Source organism: Aethalodelphis obliquidens, unplaced genomic scaffold, assembly GCF_003676395.1.
Source record: "Aethalodelphis obliquidens isolate GAN/ISIS:26980383/991018 unplaced genomic scaffold, ASM367639v1 scaffold3, whole genome shotgun sequence".
NCBI lineage: Eukaryota > Metazoa > Chordata > Mammalia > Artiodactyla > Delphinidae > Aethalodelphis > Aethalodelphis obliquidens.
In genome coordinates, this window is record NW_020837947.1 from 31,925,619 (window position 1) to 31,946,711 (window position 21,093).

General features: G+C 38.0%; 1 protein-coding gene across 11 annotated transcripts in view; it reads right to left on the reverse strand.

Moving 5' to 3' along the window:
* L3MBTL3 (L3MBTL histone methyl-lysine binding protein 3) overlaps positions 1-21,093 on the reverse strand; it is a 120,745-nt gene that overhangs the window by 88,236 nt on the left and 11,416 nt on the right. For all 11 annotated transcript variants that reach the window (XM_027086643.1, XM_027086679.1, XM_027086689.1 and 8 more), the window contains 2 exons: positions 8,473-8,588; positions 316-427 (listed from right to left, as the gene is read on the reverse strand). In XM_027086643.1, the coding sequence (XP_026942444.1) occupies positions 316-427; positions 8,473-8,574 (214 nt within the window). In that variant the 5' untranslated portion in view covers positions 8,575-8,588. The remainder of the gene's footprint in view (positions 1-315; positions 428-8,472; positions 8,589-21,093) is intronic.

Consider the following 21,093-nt stretch of genomic DNA (forward strand, 5'->3'; position numbering starts at 1 on the left):
AGATGAGAAAAAAGTGGCAGGCTTTTGGCTAAATCACCTGGGTAGGCTATCACAACATGGATTTACTTGATAATTTCCAATTAACCTAATGCTACGACAGATCTGGCATAAAGAAAGAAGACACTTTATAGTTATTTTAAAATATAAAAGCTGGTTCCATATTAGTTTCATCATAGAAATTTACCTAAGAATATGTGACACAAAGATCACCCAGGATTTTCAAAGTTCCAGCCTATTATAAAACCTTAGATATTCTTACATTAAAACTCTTCAAAAAAAAAAAAAGAAAGGACAATGCAGATGACCTGTTCTTACCTTCTTGAGCAGTTGGTACCATCCAAGTTGTGGTAGCTGTTGCTTTTTTAACATTTTCCATCTCACTCTCATCTGTAATAACTTCCAAGGCGCCAAACTCATTTACACGGAACTAGCGATAATAGTAGAAAGAGGCAAAATTTACAAAAGTGCTCATAAAAGTCATCATTTAATGGCTGGCACATGTAGTCTTTAAGCAAATGAACTACGTTTTTATAAAGTTAATTTCAACAATTATATCCAGAAAAGCCCACTACCACTATTAAGCCCTTTGCATTTATCAATTTTGGAATTTCAGGAAGGGGGAACAGAACAATGCAACAAAGAACTTCTTAAGGATACAAACAACCACCCCTGCACTGTCCTATGGAGTTGCCAGCTCACTTATATGGCTTATAATTTCAAACACTGTTTTTTTTTTTTTTGCTAAGACTGTTTTTCTTGTTTCATATTACTGCTTATTTGATGATCAAAGTTAGTAAAAGGAGAATTACTGTTTTCCCAGGAATCAACTTGTCTCACCCAAGTTCACCTAGTTCAAAGAGCAGGAATATCATCATTCTAGAAACTGTGACTTGCATGTCCCTATCCCCATATTCCAAGATATGAGGAAGGAAGGCTAAGCATGAGTCATGGGACCCCCAGCCCTATACCTCCTCTTTCTTTCACTGCTCTTCAGAATTCTCTGTTATATTCATTCACTTCTAGTCCTCCTAAACTAAACCACTGGTAATATCTATGAGATGTGAACAAGCTTACTAGCTTCAGGCCAATTTTATCACTAAAAAGTAAGGGCATCTTGATTTCATGGGCATTTTTGACCCCAAATATTGAAAATTTCCTCTCACCTCATGGAGAGCCTCAAACCAAGTGTTCTTCTGCAATCTCCTGGACATACAGTTTACGTGTTGAAGACTTTTAACCACTACCTGTGTGCAGGGGCCCCATTCTCTTTGAAACAGCTAGGTTTACTCTCACTTTCATGAAGGTCAAAGTTATTCTGTATTCCTTCTGTTTTTCCATAAAACAGAATGACATTAGGGATCCACTAATCTTGACAGGGGATGAAGAGCCAGAAAGCTCAAAATTCAAAAGGATTATAAAACTTTCGGCTTAAAGTTTTTAGATCTCTCACAGAAATATAGATGAGCATGCAAATATGAAGTATTTAAATAAGGCCTTCCACTTCCCAATCTAAAAATCTATTTGGTCAACATGCCAACAGAATGATTTATTTTACCAAACTAGATTCAGACTACAAGTCAGAAACATCATAAGCAAAATTTACAACTAATTATTCTTTCCACCAGGTGAAAATAGCACCTTAAACAATTTTCTGCACATAGTCTACAATTATTAAAAGCTTTCTAGACTGAACAAGTGACATACTTACGGAAGGTGAAAATGTTTTCTCCCTATTTCATATTCCAGATACGAGTTCCCAGGTAACATGTATATACTAAACCTAGTGGGTTCACCTAAAAACGTCAGTTTAGGAGGTGGTAAAAAGTCAATTGGAAGGGAAAGAGCTAAAAATAACTTTACTTTTTGAAAAAAAATAAAATTTTAAATGACCAACTCTGAAACCAGAATATTTCAAAATAAAGCTGACAGTACCATCTACTGGGCAAGAGTAGAAAAGCCAAGCCATCATGACTATTAATTGATGATGTTAAAAACTATGGCAGAAAATCAATTCTGAATGAAAAATTTTTAAAAACTGGCATCAGCCCAGGTAAGTAAGTTTACTTCTATTATATGCTGATGCTAATTTAAACTTTTTTGACAAATACAAAATGTGGGAAATAGCACAAAACATTTACATTACACAGAAAGTGTCCTGTGGCTTAAATTTCCAAATTGCTGCTAAACTACACCTTGGCATTTCAAACACTGAGAAAGAGAACACAGCTGAGTGGAATCTTCAAATCAAAATTCAGACCTATGACACCTGGGAGTTTTAGGTTCCAATACTTTCAAAGTTAAAAGGTAATATTCCCACATCACAACACTTAATTCCAGTTATCTTTTCCCTCTCGTGATAGTTATTGCCAGTAACTGACCTACAGTCTAAGCACGAAGTAAAGATGCAGTGCACTTAGGGAAACAGTTAACTCCCGTAAGCCAGGGACCCATGGACGGACTTAAAGGGTTGATAAATCTCAGGAAATATATGCAAAATTATGGTTAAGGGCATATATATATATATATATATATATATATATATATATATATTTTTTTTTTTGGCGGTACGCGGGCCTCTCACTGTTGTGGCCTCTCCCATTGCGGAGCACAGGCTCCGGACGCGCAGGCTCAGCGGCCATGGCTCACAGGCCCAGCCGCTCTGCGGCAATGTGGGATCTTCCTGGACCGGGGCACGAACCCGTGTCCCCTGCATCGGCAGGCAGACTCTCAACCACTGCGCCACCAGGGAAGCCCAAGGGCACATATATATTTATCTGGGGATAGAGTTTATAAGTTTTATCATATTCTCAAAGGCATCCTATAACCCTGAAAAATATTTAAAAATCTACTCTAACCAAAGTTACTTTATTTCAAAAATCAGAACATTCTCTAACACTATATATAAAAATAAACTCAAAATGGATTAAAGACCTAAATGTAAGACTGGATACCATAAAACTGCGAGAGGAAAACATAGAACACTCTTTGACATAAATTATAGCAATAGTTTGGGGGGGTCTATCTCCTAAAACAAAGGAAATAAAGGCCAAAAAAGGGGGGACCTATTTAAACGTAAAAGCTTTTGCACAACAAAGGTAATCATCAACAAAAGGAAAAGATAACCTACAGAATGGGAGGAAATATTTGCAAATGATATGACCAATGAGGGGTTAATATCCAACATATATGAACAGCTCATACAACTCAACACCAAAAAACAAGCAGCCCAATTAAAAAATGGGCGGAAGAACTGAATAGACATTTTTCCAAAAAAGACATACAAATGGCCAACAGACAGATGAAAAGATGCTCAACATCACTAATCATCAGGGAAATGCAAATCAAAACCCCAATGAGATATCACCTCACACCTGTCAGAATGGCCATCATCAAAAAGGATACAAATAACAAATGTTGGCAAAGATGTGGAGAAAAGGGAACCCTCCTACACTGTTGATGGGAATGTAAATTGGCGCACCCACTGTGGAGAACAGTGTGGAGGTTTCTCGAAAAACTAAAAATAGAACTACCATATGACCCAATAATTCCACTCCTGGGAATATATCCAAAAACCCAAAAACACTAATTTGAAAAGATACATGCAACCCAATGATCATAGCAGCATTATTTACAATTGCCAAGATATGTGAGCAACCTAGTGTCCATCAACAGATGAATGGATATAGAAGATGTGAGAGAGATATGTATATCACATACTATATATTATATATATATATATAACACACACACACACACACACACACACACACACACACAATGGAATACTACTCAGCCATAAAAAAGAATGAAATTTTGCCATTTGCAGCAACATGGATGGAATTGGAGGGCATTATGCTAAGTGAAACAAATCAGACAGAGAAAGACAAATACTATATGGTATCACTCATATGTGGAATCTAAAAAATATTGATACAACAAACCAGTGAATATAACAAAAAGAACCACACTCACAGATATAGAGAACAAACTAGTGGTTACCAGTGGGGGGGGAGGGGCAACATGGGGTAGGGCATTAAAAGGTATAAACTATTAGGTATAAAATAAGCTACAAGGATATATTGTACAACATGTGTAATATAACCAATATTTTATATTAACTATAAATGGAGTATAACCTTTGAAAACTGTGAATCACTATAGTGTACACCTGTAACTTATAATAAAAAATTAACCTCAAAGTGTTTTTAAAGTATCCTATCATATGCAAAAAAGACACAGGGATCAATTTTTTGACATCTCAATTTTTTTGTCTTCCACAATATTCCTACTGTAAAAAATGTTGGACAGCATAGGCTGTTAGGTGCTGCTAACATTACTGAGTTCCACTGATGAAATTCCAGAAAGGCTGACACATTTCCTAACATTTTTTTCCCCAATAAAATACTCAAATTCTGAAATTGGTAATGCTTTTATGAATGGTGCTGCAACTATAGAAACTAGATATAATCACTTTTTTAAAAGTTATTAGTTCTTTTAACCTAGACATCTAAAAAGCACTATAAAAAATGAGCAACTGACTCCATTCTACAATCAAGAATGTCAAAATTATAAACTTTACAAAAGGGCTTTATTAAGCAAATCAAGCATATCAGCTGACACTGTAACTTCTGTTAGTGGATACATGTAGGTCAATCAGAAAACAATTACGCCTGAAATATATAAGGGGTTGAAAAGGTTTCGTTTGTTTGTCTTGGCTTAAGCTACCTTTTATTTGATTCATTCTCTTTATTTTTGCTTATAGAGGCAAAGGATCTTTAGCCTATTTGTGCCTATCTTTAATAACAGATCATTAAAAGACACTGCTGAGATTACTGTTTTCATTACTTTCAGTGTTGAAATAGGAGTTCTACTTAGCAATCTGTTTCAAGGACAAAGATATTTAGTAACTACACTGTTCTGAACGTCAAACAAGACAAGGCAAAACCCTGCAATAAGAGCGCAGTGAATTTTCCAGTTGGGTTTCTGCATCACTGGTGCTGGGTCTTGCTCTTGGTTAAGTGGCAACTATTCTTTTGAGATAAGATGCTATCACTCTCAGGAGTGTACTGACATTTTACTGAGGGCCTCTGGAAGACTAAATCCTTATAACCCAGAGGAATAATTCTCTGCAGATGAATTTCAGAAATCATAAGAAGTTTAGGCAGAGAATCGCTTAGGGACAGCAAGCCCTACCATGCATCTTTCCACAAGCCTTACCACTTAGTCGCCTGCCTGTTCTTACAGCTGGCCCTGAGATATTAATCTACAAACACAGATTTGCATTTTAAAGGAACAAATTAGGCAACGGTAAAGTTTACAAAGTTTGTTTAAGTAAAAATGTCTTGCTAATGACTACAATATTTTCAAGAGGTCCGGTGGACACTTGTTGTTCTTCCCTAACACTATACTTTCGGATGCTAGCCCCTCTTCTGTATGCCCCTTTCTCTCCCTCCTCCCATCCCTGCCCCCAAAAGTCTTCACACAGTTTCCCACCTATTTTCAGGCACCTAAACCTCACATGACATCTGCTTCCAAAGCCTTCCTAATCCCTCCAGCTAACATAATACCTCCTCTAAATTGCTGTAACATTTCCCTTTCATCTCTTTTGATATGAAAACGTTTCTCTTGCTAGTAGAATAGTAGTGGTAAGTAAATCAGTTTTAAAATCAGAAAAGCCTGGTTTTAAGACCCAGTTCTGCCAGTAACTCACTGTCTGACCTTGCTTGAGCAAGTGACTTAAGCACTCCGGGCCTCTGTTTCCCCATCTGTAAACTGACAACAGTGACAGAAACTCCCCCAAATGGGTTAAATAAGAGAATTAAAAGACATAGGTTAAGTGCCCACCAGAGAATAAATTCTCTATTCTTTCTGCTACTGCACCCAAATAAGGAGATTTTGTGCTCTGTTTTATATAAGGGTTGGTTAGCCCAGTGTGAAGGGGGGAATGGGGATGCCAGCAACAGGGACCAGTAAAAAGGGACCAAGGTGTGAGCTAGTTGGCTGGGCTGGAAACAGGGTGGCACAGAGGAGTGAAATGAGATGCAGCTGGAGGGGAAAGTAGGGGCTAGACCACCAAAAAATTCTTGTGGTAAACTTAAGGGGTTTGAACTTTATCACGAAGGATACAGGAAACTGCTAAAGGATTTTAAGCAGAAGAGCGATATCACTTGACTGGCCAGCAGTCATGAGGCTTTTACAGAGAAAAGTTCTTTCAAAATGGCAATAAAAAAAAAAAATGGCAATAAACTGAAGCATATTAAAACCTGTTCCCATGATAAGAAACCAACTTCTACGTATTAGCTGAATTAACCTCAGCTGGGTTGTCTTAGGGATCGCACATTAAGAAAGCCACATGCCTTCGCCCATTAAAAAAGAGAAGCTTCCAGTGTCAAATAGGCAGAGCATGATGCGGGAGAGTAAACTGCATGATTTATTCAAAGTTCTTTCCAATAACTTAATTACGAAAAATCAATTGCTTAATCAGTTCTCTTAGGCAGCTCAAATTGTAATACGAGGAGCAAATGAGTCAGATATCCTAAGCAATATAATCAACTGGCTAGTCTTTGAATCTCCTCAGATAAAAAGGGTTATAAAGTAGAAAATTTTTTTAAATTATTTTTTTAAATAGGGTATCTGTCAACAGCAGATAAAGTGAATTGGATACATGGCAATTACCCAAGTAATTAGATGAGTCTAAAAGTCAAATCAAATAACCCAGATGATAATACCCACTAAGTGGCTTAATTATCTGATTACCTTTATAAAAGTAATAGGTTAATTCCTAAAATCCATTGCTTAGAAAACCTTTAGGCAATCTAAATTTCTTAGGGATGGAGACTTCACTCTACTGTCAAAATCTAACTGAACAAAAATTATAAATTTCATCATCCACCTACATGGGAAAAAAAATAAGCCATTCAGAAGGAATAAAAATGTACAAGAAAAATAAGACGCTGAAGCAATAAAAAAAAAGGCAGTTTACATAATATACCATAAAGCAAGAAAAGATACAATTTGTTAAGTGTTTTACATATATTATGTTTTTCAATCCTTATAACCAGCTTATGACATAGATCCTATAACCCCATTTTACAGATAAAGATTGTGAAACTTAGAATTTAAATAACAAAGCTCATTTAGCTAATTATGTGGCTGACACTATCAGAATCTTGAAGAGTTTTTCTTTCTCAAAAATTTCAGCACTCTATTTCCATCATATCTAATCCAGATGAACATTTGGAGAATGTTAGAGAAGATAAAACCCTTGGCATTCATTTAATTCCTTATTTTACCAAAGAGGAAATTGGCCCCAAAGAGATTAACTGACTTGTTCAAGGTCACATAGAACTAAAACTAAAAACCGAATCTCCTTTCCATATTTCACTAAACCTCACTGCAATATTTTTGTTAAACTAAACTCAGATAGATGTGTTGGCACACTGCACTTAATTAAACCTAAACCAACTAAAATCTAAGTATTTTTCCAACAAGAGGTGAACTGTCCAAATCTCACCACTGAGGATGGACTAGAACAGTTTTGGCTCAGATACTTGTCAAGTGGCCACTAAAAGGGATTGGATTCCAAGAAGTCAATATTAGGGGGCAGGAATTTCTATTCAAGAACAGGCCAAAACGCCAAGCATCAGCAAGGCAAGCCAAGAGACGGCCAGTTAGGGAGGTCGGATGTTCAAACACCTGAGTGACTAAGTACAAACACAAAGTCTAAAGGGCCACGGACAGGTTCAAGGTCCCAGAGACAGGATCAGAGCAAAAGCAAATTAGAAATGAGAGGTGGGGTGGCTGACTTTCCAGGTGGGTGCTTGCACAACCCTGTCCCAGGGTGCAGCAGATGTGGTCCTGGAGTGGCTTTGGGGGGCTGGGGAAAAGGAGCAGACTGAAGCAGTGCTCTCTGAGGAGGGTTCTCAGCTATACAAAAGCAGTCTCATTTACAGGAAGGACCAGCTTCTGAACAAGTGATTACACAAAAATCCATATTTACAGTTTACAGTATAAATAATTTAAGGGAGGTGAACAGTCCTGTTTATTCAATATTTTAACATTATCCAGTTTTAAAATAAGAAAACTAGGACACAGGGAGTGTGGTTTTTCACTTCAAGTTACAAAGCCCATTACTACAAAAAATATACAAAGCTAGACCTTCTAAGTCTACCACTTTTACATTTATTGGCCATCCTGATAGACTAAAACCTGAAACCATCTTCCTTGAAGCTATACATGAATTTCTACAAAATGCGTACAGACTGCAGAAATACTTCTAAGTCCCCTACCCCAGTTGACAAAGGCTTCTGCCAAACCACCAGCAGTTTATCATCTTGAGATGCTGAGGACCAAGCATCATATAAAACTACAGCCACTATGCTTAATGCTTTTAATCCTTATTTCACATATGTGCTCAAATTCATTTTAATAATAAACACACACACACAATTTTATGTAATAAAGACAGCTTACCTTTAAATCACTTCCTGGTAATGTACCTACTCCATCCTTCCAATCCATAACACTGAATACATCAAACTCTTGACCGCTTGTGCTAGAGGCAGATTCAGTCATGATTTTTTTTTAACCTCGAAAAGGAAAAAAGGGCATATCACTTAAATATTCTACATACAAATCAGTTTTTATTTTAGTGGTCATTGCTTCAATTTCCCTTAATTACATAATTTTCTTGATCGTAATATCCCATACCCAGAGATTTAGAAATAATTGCTTCAAACATATTTTTCCTGGTGCAATCCATGGTAAATTACAGGAGAAAATATATTAATAAAAGTTCTAGGTTAAACAAAAAGTGCCGTGGTAAATTTTTGCTTTGTTAGAAGAGGAATTCACTGTTTCATAGCATATTCACTTAGAACAAAAAATCATGATGACATATGGATAGAATTCTTCACCCTCTAAGGAGTTCCCCCCACCCCAAGACATTCAAGAGAGTAGATGTGGCTAAAGGATAGTATCCAGTATAAAATGTTGAAAAAGAGGCCATTTAGACTTTAAAAAAGAACAAGAAAATTCAGTCCATTATTGAATGCCATCTACACTAAATTTGACAGGTAAGTCTTCTATCAATACAATGAATATACAGTATGATTGATTCTTTCATGAAATTGATTTATTTAACTCAGTAGAAATATCTGCCAAGTTGATGTTCTGAGAAACAGGAAAACAGTCTCAAAATGTACAGCAAACACAATTAGGCTATGTTAAGATAACCAATTTGGCTAGCTACACTGTGATAATGCTCTTCATTTTCATTTTCAAAACAAACTTTTTCGTAATCATATATCCATTGGCGGTAGTATTGTTATTCTGAAACTACTGTCTGTGTGGTATGGGATAAAACAAATAAATAATTATGTTGGTGTCACTGACAAGTGATCGAAGATCAATGGGTCCTAAATCTGAATGGAAGTATCTGTATAATTTCATGATGCATTTTATGTTTAAAAAATATGCATATTTTCTAGCTTTGCCCACTGACAAACTCTAGAAACAACCACCAATCAATAGTAATTAACAGCCTAGTATTCAGATTGTGGTCTCTAAATACCATTTCTCCCAGGCCTTCCCAGAGGTGGCAGGAAATGTGCAAGGTGAGCCTGGAACATCTTGTCAAATAAAAAAGCAAGGAAGCTATCAAAGACAGCAGAGGTCATACCAAAGGGACTCAGAAGCAAACTTGAAGAGGCTTTTGTTGGCCAAAGTAAGGATATTAGCTGCAGTGAATTGAAACACATCAAATAAGTTTAAATCATTATGAGTTCACAACGATATTCAAAACAAACCAACCAACCAAGAACACCTCATTGATCACCTTTTGATTATACAAGGGAACCAACCAACTTATTATTTGGAAAAATAAACAAGGACTTATCCTGCCCATATTTGCATGAGATCGACAAAAAGTGTATCTCAGGGTAACCAAATCATTGGTGAGAAGAAGTTTCCTTTCAGAAAAAAATTCTTGCTAATAAATAGAGAAGGAATGATAGAACTGAAACATAGCCATTTGCAACCATTAAAATAATGACTCTAGCAACGATCATCAATGCCTTCTAAGAATATCTACCAACCCAACACCATCTATGAAGTATTCTTGCCAGGAAAAAAACTAAATCAAATCTGTTGTGATCAAGTCTATTTACAGGAAATACCAGAGACAAAGGAACACGTGAAATCACACCATAAAGACATAAGAAGCAAAACATGGATTGTACTGGGAACCCTGAGACCTTCCCAAAAGGTCCAAGAAGTCAAAATTACTTTCATGAAAATATTAACACGTTATTTGCCTTCTTCACTATGTTGATATTTACACTGATGGTGCAAAGCAATAGTGGATAAAACTGCTGAAGCTGTGGTACCCAGCTGCAGTAGCAGTCATTTTATTCTTCAGCAGCATGCACTCACAGTAAACAAATGTCAGATTCACTAAGAACCACCTTTGATGAAGTAAAATAATAAATTTTATTATGTCGATATTTGAATATATATCTTTTTAATATTCTGTGTGATGAAACAGAAGTATGCACAAAGTGCTCGGGCATGGCAAAATACCAAGGCTGCCTCAAGGGAAAGCACTTGTGAACTGTTTGAGATGCAAGCTGAACAAGCTGCTTTTTTTTTTATGGAATCCCACTTTTACTTAAAAAACGATGTTTATTCAAGTTTGGATATTTGGAAAATATTCTGTCACACTGACAGCATTCGTTACTAATGATACAATTTCAGCATTTTGGAAAACCTGTATCCACCACCATGAGCCTGACAGCTTCCCCAAAGCTATAGACTTTTCTAAGGAGCTGGGTGGTGATATTCATGAATATGATTTTTTAAAATATTTCATAATGAAATATGTCAACATTTGGAAGATCTACATAACTCAGTGAAGTGATTTTTCCAAATGACCAATGCTTACAGTTACAAAATTATGCATGGCTAAAGGATCCATTCAAAGTGCAACAGACTGATGGATTTTAATGTGACAGAGTACAGAAAGCTCACTGATAGGATTTCAAATTGCACACTGCAACTAACCTTTAAGAAACTACCACATGTCAAGTTTTGGTGTAATATTAAAGAAGAGTGTCCATCATTAAATGAAAAACTTAAAATAATCCTCCATTTTCCAATCCCATACCAGTGTGAAGCAGATTTTCTTCATATGCGTCAACCAAAACAATACTGCAACAGACTGAATGAGAAGCAGGTATGAGAATCCAGCTCTCTTCTATTAAGCAGACATTAAAGAGATTTTCAAAAATGTAAAAGTGTTACTTCTCTCACCTTTTCTTTTAAATTTTGGAAACTGTGATTATAGTTCATAAAAAGTGTGCTTATACATACTAAGGTAATCAGTTTACTATGTTATAAGTCATAATAAATAACCAATATACTTTTATATCTAAGGCAGTAAATATTGATACATATAACCGAACAATAGATCTTTGGGTTTTTCACTTTTTAGAGCATAAAAGAGACTTGAGACCAAAAAGTCTGAAAGCCACTGCTATACAGGATTAAAAACTTGTTTTCGGCACATACAAAAAATTGTAAGGAATAACTAATAAACAAATGAAAGAGGAAATTTGAAATTTAGATTAAGAGACATATTAACCAATCGCAATACTGCATTCCATAGATCTTGCTTGAACCCTGATTTAAATTATTTAAAAAAAAAAAAAAAGATTATTAGGGACTTCCCTGGCAGTCCAGTGGTTAAGGCTTCGCCTTCCAATGCAGGGTGTGTGGGTTTGATCCCTGCTTGGGGAGCTAAGATCCCACATGCCTCGGGGCCAAAAACCCAAAACATAAAACAGAAGCAATACTGTAACATATTCAGTAAAGACTTTAAAAAATGGTCCACATCGGGCTTCCCTGGTGGCGCAGCGGTTAAGAATCCGCCTGCCAATGCAGGGGACACGGGTTCGAGCCCTGGTCCAGGAAGATCCCACATGCCGCAGAGCAACTAAGCCCGTGTGCCACAACTACTGAGCCTGTGCTCTAGAGCCCGCGAGCCACAACTACTGAAGCCCGCACGTCTAGAGCCTGTGCTCTGCAACAACAGAAGACACCGCAATGAGAAGCCCACGCACTGCAACGAAGAGCAGCTCTCGCTCACCACAACTAGAGAAAGCCCATGCGCAGCAACGAAGACCCAATGCAGCCAAAAATAAAAATAAAGAAAGAAAATTTTTTTTAAAATGGTCCACATCAAAAAATCTTAAAAAAAAAAAAGATGATTCGACAGGAGGAGAAATATGAATAGCAACTGACTATTTGATGATATTAGAGAAATACCCTTGCTTTTTTTTTTTGAGGGATGATGATGATACATACTTTAAAGAGAGGAGGTCTTCCTTGTATTTTAGAGATACAAGCTGAAATTGTGAAATGAAGTGATATAAGGTGAGGAAGTTGCTACAAATTAATTAAGGGGTAAAATGGTGACAAGCCCACAGCAAACATCATCCTCAATGGTGAAAAACTGAAAGCATTTCCACTAAGATCAGGAACAAGACAAGGTTGCCCACTCTCACCACTATTATTCAACATTGTTTTGGAAGTTTTAGCCACAGCAATCAGAGAAGAAAAGGAAATAAAAGGAATCCAAATTGGAAAAGAAGAAGTAAAGCTGTCACTGTTTGCAGATGACATGATCCTATACATAGAGAACCCTAAAGGTGCTACCAGAAAACTACTAGAGCTAATCAATGAATTTGGTAAAGTGGCAGGATACAAAATTAATGCACAGAAATCTCTGGCATTCCTATATACTAATGATGAAAAATCTGAAAGTGAAATCAAGAAAACACTCCCATTTACCATTGCAACAAAAAGAATAAAATATCTAGGAATAAACCTACCTAAGGAGACAAAAGACCTGTATGCAGAAAATTATAAGACACTGATGAAAGAAATTAAAGATGATATAAATAGATGGAGAGATATACCATGTTCTTGGATTGGAAGAATCAACATTGTGAAAATGACTCTACTACCCAAAGCAATCTATAGATTCAATGCAATCCCTATCAAACTACCACTGGCATTTTTCACAGAACTAGAACAAAAAATTTCACAATTTGTATGGAAACACAAAAGACCCCGAATAGCCAAAGCAATCTTGAGAACGAAAGAAGGAACTGGAGGAATCAGGCTCCCTGACTTCAGACTATACTACAAAGCTACAGTCATCAAGACGGTATGGTACTGGCACAAAAACAGAAAGATAGATCAATGGAACAGGATAGAAAGCCCAGAGATAAACCCATGCACATATGGACACCTTATCTTTGATAAAGGAGGCAGGAATGTACAGTGGAGAAAGGACAGCCTCTTCAATAAGTGGTGCTGGGAAAACTGGACAGGTACATGTAAAAGTATGAGATTAGATCACTCCCTAACACCATACACAAAAATAAGCTCAAAATGGATTAAAGACCTAAATGTAAGGCCAGAAACTATCAAACTCTTAGAGGAAAACATAGGCAGAACACTCTATGACATAAATCAAAGCAAGATCCTTTCTGACCCACCTCCTAGAGTAATGGAAATAAAAACAAAAATAAACAAATGGGACCTAATGAAACTTCAAAGCTTTTGCACAGCAAAGGAAACCATAAACAAGACCAAAAGACAACCCTCAGAATGGGAGAAAATATTTGCAAATGAAGCAACCGACAAAGGATTAATCTCCAAAATTTACAAGCAGCTCATGCAGCTCAATAACAAGAAAACAAACAACCCAATCCAAAAATGGGCAGAAGACCTAAATAGACATTTCTCCAAAGAAGATATACAGACTGCCAACAAACACATGAAAGAATGCTCAACATCATTAATCATTAGAGAAATGCAAATCAAAACTACAATGAGATATCATCTCACACCAGTCAGAATGGCCATCATCAAAAAATCTAGAAACAATAAATGCTGGAGAGGGTGTGGAGAAAAGGGAACCCTCTTGCACTGCTGGTGGGAATGTGAATTGGTTCAGCCACTATGGAGAACAGTATGGAGGTTCCTTAAAAAACTACAAATAGAACTACCATATGACCCAGCAATCCCACTACTGGGCATATACCCTGAGGAAACCAAAATTCAAAAAGAGTCATGTACCAAAATGTTCATTGCAGCTCTATTTACAATAGCCCGGAGATGGAAACAACCTAAGTGCCCATCATCGGATGAATGGATAAAGAAGATGTGGCACATATATACAATGGAATATTACTCAGCCATAAAAAGAAACGAAATTGAGCTATTTGTAATGAGGTGGATAGACCTAGAGTCTGTCATACAGAGTGAAGTAAGTCAGAAAGAAAAAGACAAATACCGTATGCTAACACATATATATGGAATTTAAGAAAAAAAATGTCATGAAGAACCTAGGGGTAAAGCAGGAATAAAGACGCAGACCTCTTAGAGAACGGACTTGAGGTTATGGGGAGGGGGAAGGGTGAGCTGTGACAGGGCGAGAGAGAGTCATGGGCATATACACACTAACAAACGCAGTAAGGTAGATAGCTAGTGGGAAGTAGCCGCATGGCACAGGGATATTGGCTCGGTGCTTTGTGACAGCCTGGAGGGGTGGGATGGGGAGGGTGGGAGGGAGGGAGACGCAACAGGGAAGACATATGGGAACATATGTTTATGTATGACTGATTCACTTTGTTATAAAGCAGAAACTAACACACCATTGTAAAGCAATTATACCCCAATAAAGATGTTAAAAAAAAAAAAAAAAAAAAGGGGTAAAATGGTGAAATAAGACCGGCAACAAGTTGGAACTGTGAAGATAAAGACGAGTGAAGGGTCCAGGGTGGTTATTACACTACATTCCACATTTTAAATAGTCAATAGGAACAAAACAAAACAAAACCCTGTGTTTCTTTGAATTATAGCTATCTTCTGTTGGAGTTTACTAGATGCTTCAATATTATTTCTTCCTTTATCATTAAGACTTAATCCTCAAAACAGGAAATAGGTTGTAAAGGCCTGAGGAAGAATTAATCTAAGAAATAGTAAAAATATGAAATAAACTAAGACTCACACTGAAGTTCTCTATGACTCCTACCTCACTAAATACATAAAGATCAGCAACAAACCTGACTTTCTAAGGTAGGAGTGGCAGCTTTTCCTGATAGACAGTAGAGTGACAGAATAATTTTCCCCCTGGTGGATAAACCAGGTAAAACCTGAGTGATCCTTTAATAAGAAAAATTTTTCATTTATTAATTCAATCGCATCTTCTTCCAGAAAAGCATTCAAAACATCAGAAAACTTACACAAACCATTTCATTTATTTGTTTCTCACAGAAAGATGGGTTCTATCATCCCTCTAGTCGACACTGAAGAAAGTGCAGAGTTCAGTAACTCACCCAGAACCACACTTGGTGGCATACCCAGGATTTTAACCCAGGTCAGTCTGATTCCAACCCTGGGCCTTTTTCTCAACTACCATCTTGTGCTGTCTCAAAGTCTTACCCCCTCCGAGAATCTGGCTGAGCCTACTTTTCCCCATTTTACTCCTTGGAACACAGCAAGTCCAGAAAGCAGTTTACTAGGTCCCAAGTTCTCGATTTATGTACATCAGTACAACATGTATCCTTTTTAGTTAAGTGCCATCAAATACACGCTCATTAACAAAATGTCATTGAGACACATATTCAACACAAGTAGATTTCTGGTCTTTTCCTACCTAAAAACCATAAAGGTATGAAATTTACAAGAGCAAAAATGCTGTCTGTGACCAGGAGGAGGAATAGAAAATCAGGGTAATCTAAAAGCTATCACTGTACAAAAGCTGCAGTAAATGTTTATGACATATTTTAGGAAATAATTACAATATGCTTTTGCTATACAAAACACTGGTAATGTTACACAGTATGCTCTGCCTGCAAGCACATATCTAAAATTCATAAAAATTGTTTCCATCCATTGTTTCATTCTAAGGCTTGTGGACATTTTGTATAAAATATTATAGCATAAAAATATTCACTACATTGTCCTTTCCTTTATCCAATTTTGAAGCCACTGGCTACTTTCACTATCGCATGAAGTCTGAACAACTACAATAGATTAGGCATTTTCCCACCATCTCCTAATCAGGTAGAACAACCAGCAACCAATATTATTTGAACAGAAGCTGGTTTTATGACACCCTAAGTCGTCCTCCTTTTTCATCTTCTGTAAGTGTGTGCACTTGTATACAAACATACAAAGCCTTTTCACTTCAACAAATTGTGCTTCTAAGAGTTAAGCAATTTTTTTTTTTTTTTTTTTAGTACTTAGAAATGCTATGCTTTATATTTCTTTAAATTTCACCTGGTACTGTTCCATCATCCCACATGTAACCTGTATTCCACGGGCCTGAAAACCAGGTAGGTAACGGTCACTCACAATACAAGTCACAAACAGTATTTCTCATTTGCAGAAAATCATACCCCAAATCTCTTGTTAATGCTACTGAGATTTCCTAAGGAAGTATCTTAAATATGTACCATGATGGGTCCTCTGTGTTATTAGCCAAGATCTACCACTTTTCTCCTAACCTCTTCTAAATGCTAATGGTCTCCAGCCACTGCCGATGTCGAAAGCGACAGCTTTCGGGATCAGATATCCAGCAACTGCATCCACGCAGCTTCTGATTCCCACTCACCTATGTTATGGCTGACAACGGCTAATATCAAGGGTACTGACACCCAATGTGCTCCCACCAATGCCCATTGCGGATGCCTCATCAAGGAGCTGATAATTTTACTGAAGGTGAAGACCATTACTGTTGGTACCAATGCAAATGTATTATACTCCCAAAGTCCCTCTTTTGTGAAACAGTTCACTTAGCTTTTACTCATTTTTATTACAATTTCCTTGCCCTAAGAATTCAGCAAGAGGGTTGGAGGACAGACTAAACGACATTTGAACACTGTCCTCAGAATTACCTCTTCTCTCTCTCCTGCACCGCTCCTTGTCTCTAAACCAAAGCTGTGCAACGTGGCTCTCCCTGGGAATCATGTATCGAATGGATGCACTTCCTCCATCTCTCATGCAAAGAAATCTCTGGAAGCCCTAGCCTACCCTGTACCACTAGTAATCTAGAAACATTAGGCGGTGATGAAATTAGTTAACTCCTTACATTTAAAAATCCTATGTTATAAGAATATGGAGATGCAAGCCCTCTCATATACCGATGGTGGCGCTATTGATTGAACCAACCTCCATGGAGATCAATTTTCAAGAACATATCCTCCAATTCAGCCCTTCTACCTCTAGAAATTTATCCTATAGATACTTACATGTATAAAAAAAGGTAAAAGGTGATTCATGGACTATAGCACTGTTTGTAATGTTAGAAAACTGGAAACAACCTGACTGTCCATCAGTAAAGGACAGTTGTGGTATAGCCATATACAATGGTTAAAAAACAATGAGGGGGACTTCCCTGGTGGCGCAGTGGTTAAGAATCTGCCTGCCAATGTAGGGGACATGGGTTCGAGCCCTGGTTCGGGAAGATCCCACAGGCCACGGAGCAACTAAGCCCATGCGCCACAACTACTGAGCCTGTGCTCTAGAGCCCGCAAGCCACAACTACTGAGGCTGCGCGCCACAACTACTGAAGCCCGTGCACCTAGAGCCCGTGCTCCGCAACAAGAGAAGCCACCGCAATGAGAAGCCTGTGCACTACAACAAAGAGTAGCCCCCGCTCGCCGCCATTAGAGAAAGCCCGTGCGCAGCAACAAAGACCCAACACAGCCATAAATAAAAAAACAAAAACCAAAAAAACCCCCAAAGAACAATGAGGAAACTCTTCACATTCTGATATAGATAGAGCTCCAAGATACTATTAATACTAAAATTTTATGCAAGGTATAAAAACTGTGTGCTACCATTCGTGTAAAACAAATGGGGTATATATAAATACGTGTATTGCTTATATATGCATAGCCTCTCTTTGCCAGGATTTGTCAGAAGCTGGTAACACTGGCTGCATCCAGGAAGGAGCAACGACTGACTGAAAGACAACCAAGGGAGGGAACCTTCTCTCTGTGTAGTGTACCCTTTAGTACCTGTTGAATGTTTAAACGTGTGGGGTTTTTCGAAGAAAAAAAGTTACATTAAAAAAAAATGTTTTAAAATCCTGTTTCACATTTATTTAAAGTACTCCATGTTTTGAAAGGCACGTCTTCTTACGAAAAATACTTAGCTTGTTACTGATGCCAACAAATGAAGCTATAGACTAGAAGATGCTAGGAAAATCAACTTCCCCAAAGCTCTTGGGTAATTTAACTAGTAGGTATTTAACTACATATGCAAATGTACCAGCTCCACAGATGGGTGAAGAGAGAAAGGGTCGGGTTCACTTCTCCACAACTGAGGTATCAAAAACATACAGTAGAACCTTGGCATTCACAGACTATTTATGGTTTCTACCATTCCTGAGTGACAGCTGAAGTTCCCATGACATTTAGTAATTTGCCATTTTGCAGAGACATGATTCTGAATAGCACTCCATAAACTGGGAGTCCCGGCCAAGGTCCAGGTGTGCTCTGAGTCACAGTGCTTTGTCTGAGTGCTATGACCACTGTAAATAAAGTGATAAAAACTTTGTTTCTTGTTAAGAAATGAAACAAAAGCAAGTGCTAGTTGATTCTAGTGTTGATGACACAACGAGGAGAATACGGAAATGTTTATGAAAGTGATAGGTCCCAGCCACAAAACAGAAGTTTCGGATAAATCAAAGGCTGAAATGTCAAATGCAATGATGACTCAGACACACTATGTGAACAAAACTACCAAATGCTCCAAAAGGAAATGAGTAGAAAAGATGTGTGAATTTGTTTCCACAAGTGCTCTCGACAGTACAAAATTTGCTCATCAAGTGAGATAAGTATTTAAGGTCTAGAGAGATCATTTACATTTTTCAGTTATACTTTAGTAATTTGAAGGGAGGAATTACACGCTACAATGATTTTTTTCAGGTTGAGGCTTGGCGATGGTCTTGGGCTGTATCCCTCACAAATGTCAAGAATCTACTGTATCTTATTTTGACTGGAGATAAACAGAGTCCTTCACAATCCTCCCTTCATATGATTCCTTCCCTCACATCTACCAGGAGAGGATAAAATGGTGGCTCAGAGTGGGAGCAGAGACTCCCCCAGGGCTGCACTTCTACAGTGAGTTCAAGGTGAAGAGGCCTCCTGGGGCTGTGATGGAGAGAACAGTCCCCTGAAAGATAAGCAACCCAATCTAGTACGTCCCAACATAAAGCGAGAGAGTGGGCCTTGCCTATAAACCAAAAGTCTGGATCTGCAGATAAGGTGAGAATTAAAGATTACTAAAGAAAGTGTACTAACTGTAGCCTGGCCATGCCTGCTCAAACTATTGTTTTCAAAATATTACAGTATTTAAAAGAACGGCTAGTTACTGTTCACTAAGACCAGTTAAATAGTTTTCATCATTTTACGTGAAGTTGCCTTTTTAGAATTCCATTTTACAGCTTTACAGTTAACAGGTGCATTTTTCAAAAATAAGTTAAAGAGATGACAAGGCCAAGAGCTGGTAGTAGTTGTAAAACGGGGGTAGACATGACCTCAGAAGCAGCATCTGAGAATCAGATTTAAATTCTGTCATTCAGAGAGATGCCGGGGCTGAGATCTCAGTGCCTGGTGTCAACGGACTAAACTCATCAGTTTGGGGTTCAAGAGGGCAATGTTATCTTTTGTGAAGTGTAAGTCAGAAATGTTAACCCTAAAACCATGACCACGAAAGAAACAAAAGTGAGAGCTATGCAGAAGAGTAAGACGGCAATAAGAAAAGTCAGCCTTCACTGTGGGGATCCAATGCCTTGTTGCTTTGATGCCCACATTAATACCATCAACTGAAGCTGGCTTTTGGTGTACTTTGTAGAAATCATCGATCACTAACCAAACGCCGTCGGCACATTGTGACGTTCTCAAAAACGTCCTAAGTGTCGTCTTTGGTAATATCATCAGGAAGGCCTCTGCCCACTGCTAAACACGTTATTAAAGTGGCATATAAAACTGTTTTGGGCCTCCGCATCCCCAGTCACCCTGCCCCTGGTCATCCTTTCATAGACAGACGCAAATCAAACACGTCATGTATCATCCTCAAAACCTGCCACACTCTCTCAAGTTCCTCTTTCCATCCCTCTCCCTTTCCTAAACAAACCACAGCCTTCCTTTCCTCCCTTCAATTCACTTTCCAAAGATTAACAATTACCTATTCTGTGACATAAGACCAACTAATCCCTTGAAGCCTCAATTTCCCCACCTGTAAAATGTGGCAAATAATAGAACTTTTCTTCATTGGGCAATGGTGAGGATTACATGAGAGAAGCCAGGTAATACCTCAGCACAGTGCCCATCCCATAGTAAGCAGCCAATAAAATCTTAACTTTCTGCTCTAATTACCTGGTTTAACAATTATTTGCGCTCATGAGAGTCACTCTGTGACCTCAAAAGATTAGTCAGTGGCTTTTTTTTTCCCCCTTTCCCTTCATTTTATTTCAATGGCATCTCTTATAGTAAGCCACCTGTATTCAAAGCTCCATCAGAAGATGTCAAGATCACTACATAAAAGGACATGTTTCATTGTTAATAATAATAATGCCTATATTTACATGGCTCCAGAAATGACTAGCTTTCTTCATAGAACAATGCCTCTGAAGTAACGGAGAGGGATTTGCTGTGTGCGCAGGGAGTTGGACCCAAAGGCCAGGCTCTCTCGGCCACCATGCTGGGCTGGCACCACACTGTGCACCAGGCTAAGGCATGTAAACAGGACGAGATGAAAGGCTAGGGCCACATTTCTCAAAGTCTGCCCCTCAAAACGTTTAGACCATTTCTGCATGTCCCGTGATAAAAGTTTTGTGGTGAGGGAGATGTGTAACCCCCCCGGGGTCTTTAGGAGACGGATGGCGCATGTCAGCAGCAGCGCAGCAACCTGTGTAGTGCTGTCTGAGCCCAGGTTTCCCACAGTCACTTAGCCTTGTGGCTCTGTTATCACAGTATAGCGAGGTCCATGGAATCCCCTTTTCAGAAGATGCTG